General features: G+C 38.8%; 1 protein-coding gene across 4 annotated transcripts in view; it reads left to right on the top strand.

The window, feature by feature from the left end:
* The first annotated feature begins 141 nt into the window (after positions 1–141).
* LOC139468113 (uncharacterized) overlaps positions 142–13418 on the top strand; it is a 30766-nt gene continuing 17489 nt past the window's right edge. The window contains exons 1-8 of one of the 4 annotated variants that reach the window (XM_071249850.1): positions 142–313; positions 2028–2105; positions 4070–4129; positions 5364–5494; positions 8736–8846; positions 11035–11133; positions 12402–12564; positions 12823–12925. In XM_071249850.1, the coding sequence (XP_071105951.1) occupies positions 2033–2105; positions 4070–4129; positions 5364–5494; positions 8736–8846; positions 11035–11133; positions 12402–12564; positions 12823–12925 (740 nt within the window). In that variant the 5' untranslated portion in view covers positions 142–313; positions 2028–2032. Of the gene's footprint in view, positions 418–2027; positions 2106–4069; positions 4130–5363; positions 5495–7601; positions 8434–8735; positions 8847–11034; positions 11134–12401; positions 12565–12822; positions 12926–13418 lie in introns of those variants that run through there. The other 3 variants (XM_071249849.1, XM_071249851.1, XM_071249852.1) reach the window with 3 other exon arrangements.

Here is a 13418-nt window from a genome sequence, read left to right as displayed (position 1 = left end):
CATGTCTTTTCGTAGTATGAAGATATTATCCTTTACGAAATGTGATTTATATATGTATCATGCAATAGATTATTGTGGCTGATTCGAACACAAGGAAGAGGAGGGCAAACACGAGTTGCTTCCCTTAAAGAGTTCTCTCAGTGGAAAAACTGTCAACGTGTAATAAGACAGTTATTCCTTATCTAGGAGTGAAATGAATTAGTATCAGAAATATAAAAACATACATGATGTGAGGAGTACTACGTACGCCAACATGGTCAAGATGGCATGTGAATTCTGGGATTTAATCTGAAGCAACTGCTGTAAATAGCTGGTAAACAGTCATCGTCTGCTATATTGAGTTACCTCCCTTTTACTAACGGGCACTATTTCACAACATTATGTTACATTTTACAGCGAACTTTCAATGATTCAAAGGTGAGATAAATATATTTTATTTATAATCAACATCGCCTGACTACTAGAGTATGAACTAACATATAATGAATCAAGAAGTAAAAATAAGAAGTGACAAATTATCCTTATCCTTATCCTTATGTGGATCTAGATCTAGATGTATCTACATCTGGATCCGTCCAATAGTATCTGTGCTAGATCTACCTGTGTTATCTTTTACCCGTCATTGTTAATTTTAATCTGCTGCTTCTCACGACATATTATGTATACTTCTCGTCACTTGGTTGTAGTCCCTCCCGTTTGATAACAGTGTGAGATTCTACATGGAAGTGTCTTAACCAATAAACCAGAAGATGCTATCCATAAAGTTGTATGTTTTCTTATTTACTCACCAACTTCTAGAATGCCAACCAAACAGTTAAGAACTATGTAAATACTATTTCTACCGTGTTGCATCGTGTCTGTTTGTGTCCATGTTACAAACAATACTGATAATTAGTTTTAAATTAATTAATATTATGTAAAAATATATGCATTATGTGCAGCTATGTACAGGTATCGCCCTTCGTGGTCTCACTCTCACACCATTTGTCAGATACCTTATAATCACAAATGCCACTATTGAGCTCTCCACCTATCGCTTGTTACCCAAGTGATAAAATGGATTAGTCCCAATCATACCCATTTGTCAGACACCTCATCAGAATATAAGACTTATTATGATTGTCACTGACTAAAACATGCTCTCTTGTTATTATAACTTATAACTTTCACTTCTGTTTCAGCAACTGTCAATAGAATATATTAAATCATAAAAAAAAAAATTAATGTTGATTCTACTTCTCATTTTCATGTCATTTAATGTGGATTTTTATATGTCCTTCACATTTTTTTCTTAAACTTAATATCATGCGAACTTTGCTGCTGAGTACATGTATTTTTCTTAGAAACGTTAATTGACATGGGTTACAATAATTATGCCCAAAGAAATATATTTAGTAACTCAATCTGTGTAGAAAACATATGTAACTATTGCCACCATAGGTAGAAACTCTACTCCACTGTCTGCCAAATGGGATATGTGACAAATTGGCATGATCCATTCTGGGCACTCTCACACCATTTATGTCAGCAGTGTCTGAAGTGTGCTCAATGGTAAATTGAGTTCAACATATGAATCAGATGTATTTGCTCATATTTCAAGTTTAGATAGCAAATAAACATCACTCCCTCATGTTGCAGATATCATATATTGATAATTTTCAATTAATTTTGATAATAAGTAAGGTTTATGTTCGGACACCAGCAGAAAGTTTGGTACCATAAAACTCACACAAGACACTATTGTAGGTGTGTTATATTGGAATGTACAACCATCACCAAATAAAATATTGAATTAACATCAGCCCACCACTCAAAATCTCTATTGCAAACATTGGAGACTTACTTTATGAAAATATTTGGCTAATGTTTGTATTCACTGTAAGAAATATATATCCATATGTAAATATAGTCCCTGAAGAAAATAATAGTACTGTTCCTTTACAGCTCATACACTGTTAAGTGAGATCTATTAACGTTCATATCCATCTGCATGCTTTCTGAATGCTATTCTCTAATAATCTATTCAGAAAATATGTCGGACAAAAGAGAAGAACAGATTGAGGAAATAGAAGCTTTGAAGTCCATCTTTGGAGAGGATTTTACAGGTATATCATGAATTAAATGTTTTTAACTGGCACTGAAAGTTGCTTACTACACATATTTAAGATGAAGATATCTAACAACAGATTTCACAATTATGCTCACCCACTCAACATGCAAAACATGTCCATATTCCAGTGCCCGTAATTCTATTTTTGTATTAGATTTAGATCAAGAAGGAAACTTATTATTTCCACATATTCTATGAACTTACTGATTAATTAAATATTTGTTTTCTGGAATGTATTTTAAGAGGGGGACACCTCACTTTAAGAGAGAGCATCTTTTGTTTACAAGACTCCTACAGTGAGGTTGTGAGTGGAACAAAACAGTGAAAGGGGGTCGTATTATTGATGTGGACATTTTATTTTACATACATGAACTTGTGTTCATATATTGATATCCCATTTGACTTTCACACTACATCTTATATGGTAGATTAAATTGATATACATATTCATAACATGTGATATATACTGATGGAAATGAATAAGGGAACACTTAGTTTTAGACACAGTAAAATGTTATGCTGTCATGGGTTCCCAGTCGTGTCTACCAAAAATTACGCATTGGAATCAATGCACTTAAACACATCTCAACATTTGATTCTGACGTGTTGAATTTGTATTCGTGCTATTTCAAATGTACTGACAGTACATTTTATTTCCCTATGTTTTTCATTGTTCCCTTATTCATTTCGATCAGTATATATTATCTGTGGTGATTCCAAGTAAGAATATGGGTCTCCAGCACTTTATGCTTGTCTTGAGAGGTGACTAAGTGGGTCAGGGGGACAGACTTGCTGATTTGGTTGATGGCATGTAATTGTTTACCAAGTGTTCATGATGTCCATCACTGGCTTGTTTGGTCTAGACTTGACTACTTAGACCATGGTCATATAACTGGAATATTGCTGATTGCTGCATTAAACACAACGAACAAACAACAGCATGAAATATATTTACATATACAAGTATAAATAATATTTATACAACAGAATATAATTGCATTGTACATTTACATATTATTTACATAACATTACAGTGTTGAAATTCTTGTCATGATTCTGATCCGTGATCACTCAATTTCAGTGAATTGTCTCTTATTTTGAGAATCTAATCTATTCCATTTAAACGTAAGATGTGAATGGTGAGTTGTTTTCAGCTCTGATATTTTTTTTCAATCCCCTAGAAGCTGCCCTCACAGTTAAACCATTTTAAGCATATTCAATTTCTTTACTGATAATGGTGTTGTTGGTAATACAGTATGTACATAGAATAGAAGAACTCATTCCAATTTGTCGGCCATTTGTCGCCTTGTTTAATGGCCAGAGTGTCCAAGAATAATAGCTAGAGTTAGTGTACAGTTGACACTTGTCAAGCAGATTCTCCTCAACTATATATGTTTGTTGGGTACTGGCCAAATCCAGAAATGAGCTTTTGATTACTGATAACTAGAATTGTTTGAGAGGAAATAACATGATACATCTTTACTTTTACTGCCCCAAGTCACTTTCAATGGACATTTTGATAATTTAGGGAAGAAATTTGATCCCTCCTCACTGTTTGTCAGCCAGCACAAGACAGTATCACTGAAATGGATTCATAATTGTTGTGTATGTACATATTACTAAAAGAGTGGAATAATGCTGATGATAACCATAAATTGTTTATATATTGTCTCATCATGACATGGCTGCATTTGTATCTGTGTTGCAATATAACATTCATGAAAATATAGGATGAGTAGGTCCTGTTGACTTGGTTCCTTATTGTATAGCTATTTAATGAGAGTTCAACAAAAGTTTGTCTAATATAACCAGATTGTTTACTCCAATATAAAACCTCTTTAGTAAAGGATCATAGTTAAAGGAGAATGGACAAGAATTTATTTGATGACATATTGCTAAGGCAAGGAAATGGAATTTTTCAGCAAAGTAAACAATAAATGTTTCACCGTTCCTTTCCAGATATAACTCAGGATCCTCCATGTTTTATGGTCAGATTGACAACAGAAGTGGAACTATCAGGTAATGAATTTGGTTATTAGTGTCAGAAATTTTTCTCTCCTGATGCTAAAATATTAGACATAGTATTTGTACATAAGAACACTATTTGTCAAGATTTATTGGGGATACCACTTGTTTGTCAGTTACTGGGTAACATCAGAAGTTCAGATATTGATGACAATCCACGTCACCATCTCAAGCTTCACAATTACGGCTTCACCTCTTCCATCTCATAGGTTCCTTAATTGCAAGAGTGGGTAAACTCAGTGTGTTGTTTGAACTAAGTATATCGGTGTTGCCTGGCATATCTAGGCTGTTGTTATGTTTACGCGTGACCTATAGTAGTATTGATCTGTGTTTGTTGTGCCATCATTCACAATTTGGTGTACTTCAGTCGAGTGACTTCATCTCTGAGATAGCATACGCCATAGCATTGAAATGGACAAAATGGAGCCTATAGCAATTATCAATTTTTTACACCCAGAGCTCCAGATAACTTTTTGAGCAATTGAGTTTTTACTCTAGGGTTTCTATTTTAATTGGGTTATTACATTTTTCATTGGGTAACCAATATTTTTTCACTCATCTATTCAACATTCTATTGGGTTTTTCCCAAAATTAGAGAACATTTTAAGATTTAAAAAAAAATTAAATAATGATTGAGATTTTTATAACTGTGTTAATTATATGCGCTTGGCTCAGAAAGTAAATTAGGTCGTAATTGTGTTTCGGAAATTAGCTCCTTTGTACGCATGCTGAAAAAGCTTCATTGGGTATTTACACGTGCTGTTTTTATACATTTGAGTTTTTCATTTAATGCATGTGTTTCTGTATGCAAGTTAATTGAAAGTAATTTGGTTTTGAATATTTTGGGGTGGTACCGTATTTTACACAAATACGTTGCTTATCTGTAGCTGTGCCCAAGAAGGCCAATCACCCAAGAATCTTACTGATCGGCTACATGCCGTTTACGGGGAGTCTGCCACTATTAAATGTTGGGTGAATGACTTACAGTCTGAGAGAGAGAGAGTTTGAAAGGTGACACTAGCACCACCAAAGAAAACGTTGATGCTGTCCATATCGGAACAATAGTTGCATTACACAGTCTAAATGTGAAGGTCTAAATGTTGCAGTTAGTGCCTCTTTTGAATTGAGACATTGTTATAGACAATCATTAATTTCTACTCATGTCCAGAAGTTGTCCAACACTCCGCTGTTACCGACAAAATAATGTTCAATGATGATTTTAATGTAGGTCCTGTGTGGCTGCGGATCACCTTCTCCACCCAATACCCAGATGAAGTGCCAGTGATAGAAATACCTATGAGGTCTAAAGTACTCACCTCCAACCAGTGTGAGGGGCTTGCAAGGCATCTCATGTCAGTTGTATGTATTATACTACAATGTGGCTGCAGTGATATTTGAATCAAGGGAAACCCTACATTTTTAGCTCACCAGACTGAAAGTAAAGTGAACTTTTGAAAGGCCAGTTTGTCCATCATCCGTCTGTCATAACATCTTATGAAGCTGAAATGTCAAATACTTTTTGCCACAAATGATAACACCCAAATTTTATCAAGAGGTTCAAAACAGATTTGCATAATAGCCACCATGTTAGACACATTGTTTGTTTGTTGTTTAACGCCGCACTCAGCAATATTCCAGCTGTATGACGGCGGTCTGTAAATAATTTAATCTGGACCAGACAATCCAGTAATTGACATCATGAGCATCGATCCACACAATTGGGATACGATGATATGCATAAACCAAGTCAGCGAGCCTGACCAGCCGATCCCATTAGTCACCTCTTACAACAAGCATAGTCCCCTTTTACGGCAAGCATAGGTTCCTGAAGACATATTCTAATCCGGATCTTCACAGGTCCAAATAACACTGAGACGAAAATGATAGATCTAGATATATATTCTATTTATATATGTAGACAAAAATAATAGATATAGATATAGAAATAGAAATATGACGGCAACCATGGGTTGCTGAAGACCTATTCTTTTTCGGATGTTCACATGGTCAGCAGCCATATTGAAAAAGCTATGTTGGAAATACAATTTTGTATGTTAGTTGGTAATGGGGCTGGACACAGATGTTCCACTTTTTCAATATTTTAAATTTTGACCTTTATTTGACCTTTGCACGTCGACCATTTCAAAAATTGAAACCTCTTGTGGCCATTACTCATTTTTGTTCAAAATATAATTTGGTGTGTGTGGGGTTTGTTTGTTTAAGTACTGGGGCTCAACAAACACATTCGATTATCTTGCCCTTTTTCAAATTTTGACCTTTGCACTTTGAACATGCTCCCAACTTCCCTTAAAATGCATTTTTTCACTCTGTGAACGTCACAGGGATTTATATCGGATTCGGCCCAGAGGGGGTGGAACATTGTGCCCTGATGATGTGGAACATTGTGCCCCGATGGGTTGCAACTTCGTGCCCCAATGATGTGGAACATTGTGCCCAAAAGGGGTGGATCATTGTGCCCCGATGATGTGGAACATAGTGCCCAGAAGGGGTGGAACATTGTGTCCCGATGATGTGGAACATTGTTCCCAGAATGGGTGGAACATTGTGCCCCGATGATGTGGAACATAGTGCCCAAAAGGGGTGGATCATTGTGCCCCGATGATGTGGAACATAGTGCCCAGAAGGGGTGGAACATTGTGCCCCGATGATATGGAACATTGTTCCCAGAATGGGTGGAACATTGTGCCCCGATGATTAGGAACATAGTGCCCAAAAGGGGTGGAACATTGTGCCCAGAAAGGGGTGGAACATTGTGCCCTGATGATATGGAACATTGTGCCCAGAAAGGGTGGAACATTGTGCCCTGATGATATGGAATATTTTGCCCAGAAAGGGGTGGAACATTGTTCCCAGAATGGGTGGAACATTGTGCCCCGATGATTAGGAACATAGTGCCCAAAAGGGGTGGAACATTGTGCCCAGAAAGGGGTGGATCATTGTGCCCCGATGATGTGGAACATTGTTCCCAGAATGGGTGGAACATTGTGCCCCGATGATGTGGAACATAGTGCCCAAAAGGGGTGGATCATTGTGCCCCGATGATGTGGAACATAGTGCCCAGAAGGGGTGGAACATTGTGTCCCGATGATGTGGAACATTGTTCCCAGAATGGGTGGAACATTGTGCCCCGATGATGTGGAACATAGTGCCCAAAAGGGGTGGATCATTGTGCCCCGATGATGTGGAACATAGTGCCCAGAAGGGGTGGAACATTGTGCCCCGATGATATGGAACATTGTTCCCAGAATGGGTGGAACATTGTGCCCCGATGATTAGGAACATAGTGCCCAAAAGGGGTGGAACATTGTGCCCAGAAAGGGGTGGAACATTGTGCCCTGATGATATGGAACATTGTGCCCAGAAAGGGTGGAACATTGTGCCCTGATGATATGGAATATTTTGCCCAGAAAGGGGTGGAACATTGTTCCCAGAATGGGTGGAACATTGTGCCCCGATGATTAGGAACATAGTGCCCAAAAGGGGTGGAACATTGTGCCCAGAAAGGGGTGGAACATTGTGCCCTGATGATATGGAACATTGTGCCCAGAAAGGGTGGAACATTGTGCCCTGATGATATGGAATATTTTGCCCAGAAAGGGGTGGAACATTGTGCCCAGAAGGGGTGGAACATTGTGCCCCGATGATTAGGAACATAGTGCCCAAAAGGGGTGGAACATTGTGCCCAGAAAGGGGTGGAACATTGTGCCCTGATGATATGGAACATTGTGCCCAGAAAGGGTGGAACATTGTGCCCTGATGATATGGAATATTGTGCCCAGAAAGGGGTGGAACATTGTGCCCAGAAAGGGGCGGAACATTGTGCCCTGATGATATGGAATATTTTGCCCAGAAAGGGGTGGAACATTGTGCCCAGAAAGGGGTGGAACATTGTGCCCTGATGATATGGAACATTGTGCCCAGAAGGGATGGAACATTGTGCCCAGAAAGGGGTGGAACATTGTGCCCTGATGATATGGAACATTGTGCCCAGAAAGGGGTGGAACATTGTGCTCCGATGAGTGGAACATTGTGCCCAGAAAGGGTGGAACATTGAGGCCTAAAGGGGCGGAACATTTTGCCCAGAAGGGTTTGAACATTGTGCCCCGATGATGTAGATCATTGCTCATGTTTCCTTCTAATTTTGCCTTGTCCAGACTGAGACTGTTAACAAGAGGCTGCTATGAATTATTCTGGATAAAGCTGACTACAGATTCAACAACTTTCACTCACACATTCACTGCATTCCCAACTTGTAACATTCCCAGTTGACGACAATGGTCTGAACAAGATGTTCTTGATTTATTGGGTTCCTGACTTTAAGATTAAATCCCTTGTTTGTAAAAAACCCATATCATCAGAATTAATTTGTTTTAAACTTTATGGGTTATAGAAATGGAAAAAGTTTTTCTTAAACTGTACCACATGTCTTTTTATAGTTTGAAGTAACCGATGTGCTGGTATACTTGGTCTTTCAATGTGGGTTCACGGTAATGTTGAAATAAATCATGGATAATGCAAACTGTAATCATGGAGGAGTTATCTGAGGGCTATTTTGTTTGTGTTGTTGTCATGGTTACAGGCACAGGACAATGTTGGTATGGGCATGGTGTTTACCCTGGTGGATGAAGCCCAACAGTGGATCTCGGACAATGTTCACACGTCCACAGTGCAGGAGCAGGAGCAGGACCAGGTATAAATGTTACAGGTGTATAGCTTTACCAAGTACAAGTTTCTCCTGTGACAGTTTATCTTTGTTGATATACAGTTGAGACTAGAATGTGAGTTATTGAAGAAACATTGACTCACTCCCACTAGAATGTGAGCTGTTGAAGAAACATTGACTCACTCCCACTAGAATGTGAGTTATTGAAGAAACACTGACTCACTCCCACTAGAATGTGAGCTGTTGAAGAAACATTGACTCACTCCCACTAGAATGTGAGCTGTTGAAGAAACATTGACTCACTCCCACTAGAATGTGAGTTATTGAAGAAACACTGACTCACTCCCACTAGAATATGAGTTATTGAAGAAACATTGACTCACTCCCACTAAAATGTGAGGTATTGAAGAAACACTGACTCCCACCAAAATGTGAGTTGTTGAAGAAACATTGACTCACTCCCACTAGAATGTGAGTTATTGAAGAAACATTGACTCACTCCCACTAGAATATGAGTTATTGAAGAAACATTGACTCACTCCCACTAGAATGTGAGTTATTGAAGAAACATTGACTCACTCCCACTAGAATATGAGCTGTTGAAGAAACATTGACTCACTCCCACTAGAATGTGAGTTATTGAAGAAACATACACTCACACCCACTAGAATGTGAGTTGTTGAAGAAACATACACTCACTCCCACTATTATGTGAGTTGTTGAAGAAACATTTACTCACTCCCACTAGAATGTGAGTTGTTGAAGAAACATTGACTCACTCCCACTAGAATATGAGCTGTTGAAGAAACATTGACACACTCCCACTAGAATATGAGTTATTGAAGAAACATACACTCACACCCACTAGAATGTGAGTTATTGAAGAAACATACACTCACTCCCACTATTATGTGAGTTGTTGAAGAAACATTTACTCACTCCCACTAGAATGTGAGTTGTTGAAGAAACATTGACTCACTCCCACTAGAATGTGAGTTATTGAAGAAACACTGACTCCCACCAAAATGTGAGTTATTGAAGAAACATTGACTCACTCCCACTAGAATATGAGTTATTGAAGAAACATTGACTCACTCCCACTAGAATGTGAGTTATTGAAGAAACATTGACTCCCACCAAAATGTGAGTTGTTGAAGAAACATTGACTCACTCCCACTAGAATGCAAGTTATTGAAGAAACACTGACTCACTCCCACTAGAATATGAGTTATTGAAGAAACATTGACTCACTCCCACTAGAATGTGAGTTATTGAAGAAACATTGACTCACTCCCACTAGAATGTGAGTTATTGAGGAAACATTGACTCACTCCCACTAGAATGTGAGTTATTGAAGAAACATTGACTCACTCCCACTAGAATATGAGCTGTTGAAGAAACATTGACTCACTCCCACTAGAATGTGAGCTGTTGAAGAAACATTGACTCACTCCCACTAGAATGTGAGCTGTTGAAGAAACATTGACTCACTCCCACTAGAATGTGAGTTATTGAAGAAACATTGACTCACTCCCACTAGAATATGAGCTGTTGAAGAAACATTGACTCACTCCCACTAGAATGTGAGTTATTGAAGAAACATACACTCACACCCACTAGAATGTGAGTTGTTGAAGAAACATACACTCACTCCCACTATTATGTGAGTTGTTGAAGAAACATTTACTCACTCCCACTAGAATGTGAGTTGTTGAAGAAACATTGACTCACTCCCACTAGAATATGAGCTGTTGAAGAAACATTGACACACTCCCACTAGAATATGAGTTATTGAAGAAACATACACTCACACTCACTATTATGTGAGTTATTGAAGAAACATTGACTTACTCCCACTAGAATGTGAGTTGTTGAAGAAACATTGACTCACTCCAACTAGAATGTGAGTTATTGAAGAAACATTGACTCACTCCCACTAGAATGTGAGTTGTTGAAGAAACATTGACTCACACCAAAATGTGAGTTGTTGAACACTGACTCACACCCACTAGAATGTGAGTTGTTCAACACTGACACACTCCCACTAGGATGTGAGTTGTTGCTGCATCTTCACCAGCAGCCTGTCAAGCAGAACCTCTTGCTCATGCATCTTTCATCTTGTGTATTATTTAAAGTATGTGTACATGCGCTCAGCTAAAACTAACAGAAAAGATCATTCTCCTTCAAGTACAGTGCTAAAATGTTCTTTGTACAGGAGCCAAGTGAGGAAGATGTCTCCCCCACCAGCCCACAACGCATCCTGACAGAGGCCAGGCCAGCTGGAGGTCGATGGGACTTCGTCATTGGCCTTCTGGTCAGTATTATGCTAGTGTTATATTGCATATTATGTAGGTTTACAACAAGGCTGAAAAGCTTTACTTGTTTTGTTTGTGTTTTAAGGCAGTACTAGCACTCTTCCAGTTATAGGAGGGCAGCCTGTAAATAATTAAGTCTTGGCCAGACAGTGCAGTTATTGACAATATGAGCATCAATCTACGCAGTTCGGATATGATGGCATGCATCAACTAAGACATTAAATCTGACGACCTGATTCTGCTTGTCGCCTCCTATGACAAATGCGTTGTTGAAGACCAGTTTTTCATGAGGGCTTCCTCTGGTTCTAATACATCAACATCCTGCATTCCAGCATCATATTAGAGCATCTTTAGATCAACCTTCCAGATAAAACACTTTTAAACCTCAAAAAGAAAAGAGATTTTCCACCATTACCACATCCTCTGTATCTCCAGCAAACCTACACTATCCCATGGACGAATCCCCATGGTTCTTCCTATCTTAAATTCCACACTCTTGATTTTCTTTAGCCAATTTGAATGGCTACACTACTAGATCTAACATACGAATTAGAATGCAAGTTACAAACCAGCCTCAATGTTTGGTTGGCGATATCAACATCATAGCAGCCAGGCCCTCTGATTACAATAGTGTTTGCAGGAAACTCACAAAAGAAAGCCCTCAAAAATATTTTTGATGAAAAGCATGTCTTTATGTGCCGAAGCTATCTTTCTCAGCAATACAAGTTACCGCCCTTACCCATTTTCTTTTTCCTTATCTCGTTGTTTGATTGGTTGGTAAAATGAAAATCAAGGGCAAGTAATTTGATTGCAAGAACTATGGGGATGGGTCCAGGAGTTAGACTAGGTTTACCGAATTGCGAGCCCTGGAGATATATTACCAATGTTTTAACTGTCATTTCCAGTTTGCTTTCTCTTATCAGTAACTCACGTTAACAGGATTTCAATCACAATAACCTCATTTGTTGGGCTAGCTAGTTTCAGCATTTTCTCATGACAATCACATTCAGACAATGATATGGTAGATAACAGGCTCAGGTCTTATAATAAAGTGGAGATGTAACACACTGGGTATTTGAGAATATATATCTGCTGGTTTTATTTCGTTTTCTGGAAGGATATTACTCTATACAAACTTAAATGGATTCAAACATACTTCCAGCTACAGGTATTTGTGCATTAGTGATGAAAATGGTATCCATGTAGTAATCAATTCAATATTCACCGAATATCTGTAATATTTTTTTTTGTCATTGTTGAATTTCAGGGGAAACCATCTGCTGGCAAATCCACCTTCTTTAATGCAGCTACAACTCTAGATATGGCTAAAACAGGGGCTCACCCATTCACCACCATAGAGTCTAACATTGGCAAGGCTTTCTACTCCACCCCTTGTCCCTGCAGGGGACTTGAGAAGATGTGTGCTGCAGGTTACTGGCTCAATACCTACACTAGTACTTCCATTAGCTGAATCTCTTGTATCTGTGAAGTAACGCTTTCATGTTGTTGAATAAAGGCATGATTATAAAAACCCCACAGATATCTCAATATGAACAAAACTTAAGAACATGTTGCAAGAATATAAATCCAGTGACTTCAATGATTGGACTTTCTATCATGCTAGAATGTTATACACCTGTATGTTGTTTCTTGTAACTGAAAGCTAGTTTCTGGCTTTATTGTTGCAGCTCATGGCCACAACGTCTGTGGGGACCGCAATGTGCCAGTGTTGCTGAAGGACGTGGCCGGCCTGGTGCCTGGAGCATGGGAGGGCCTGGGCAGGGGGAACAGGTAGGCCATGATGGTCAGAAGTCTGTTAGGGGTAACTGAAATGTTTAGAGCCTTTCTAAGATGCGTTGATGGAGTTGATTTCATTTATTTTTCTACATTATCCCCTCCAAGGTCCACACATATCTGCCAACGGTGCTGGAGGTGCCTAAATCCCATTGCTGTACAGGCTTCCCCCAAGTGGGGAAAAAAGTCCTCCACAGCAGAAATGATGTCATCATCATTTGCAAAATGCTTGACAGACAGTTCTGAAAGACAGTACAAATCAATTATCCAATCACTTCCTCGTGTAAGGCTTTTGCACTCTCTCATGGGTTGATGTCAAGAGTGTCATAAGTGACTTCAAGGCTGTCAATCAAACCATCGAAAGTGTGGAATAACCATTCATACAGCGAGGAAGTGATGTGGCAAACTTAACCTTAGCCAATGAGGATAATCTAAGATAAGAAAAGACAAGCAGGTCAGTAAGGGCAGGCTGAGTTAGGCCTACTGGGGA

The sequence above is a fragment of the Haliotis cracherodii genome, unplaced genomic scaffold (assembly GCF_022045235.1).
Source record: "Haliotis cracherodii isolate W230 unplaced genomic scaffold, xgHalCrac1.p SCAF_2, whole genome shotgun sequence".
NCBI classification, from domain to species: Eukaryota; Metazoa; Mollusca; class Gastropoda; order Lepetellida; family Haliotidae; genus Haliotis; species Haliotis cracherodii.
This window is presented reverse-complemented; position numbering and strand designations above follow the sequence as displayed.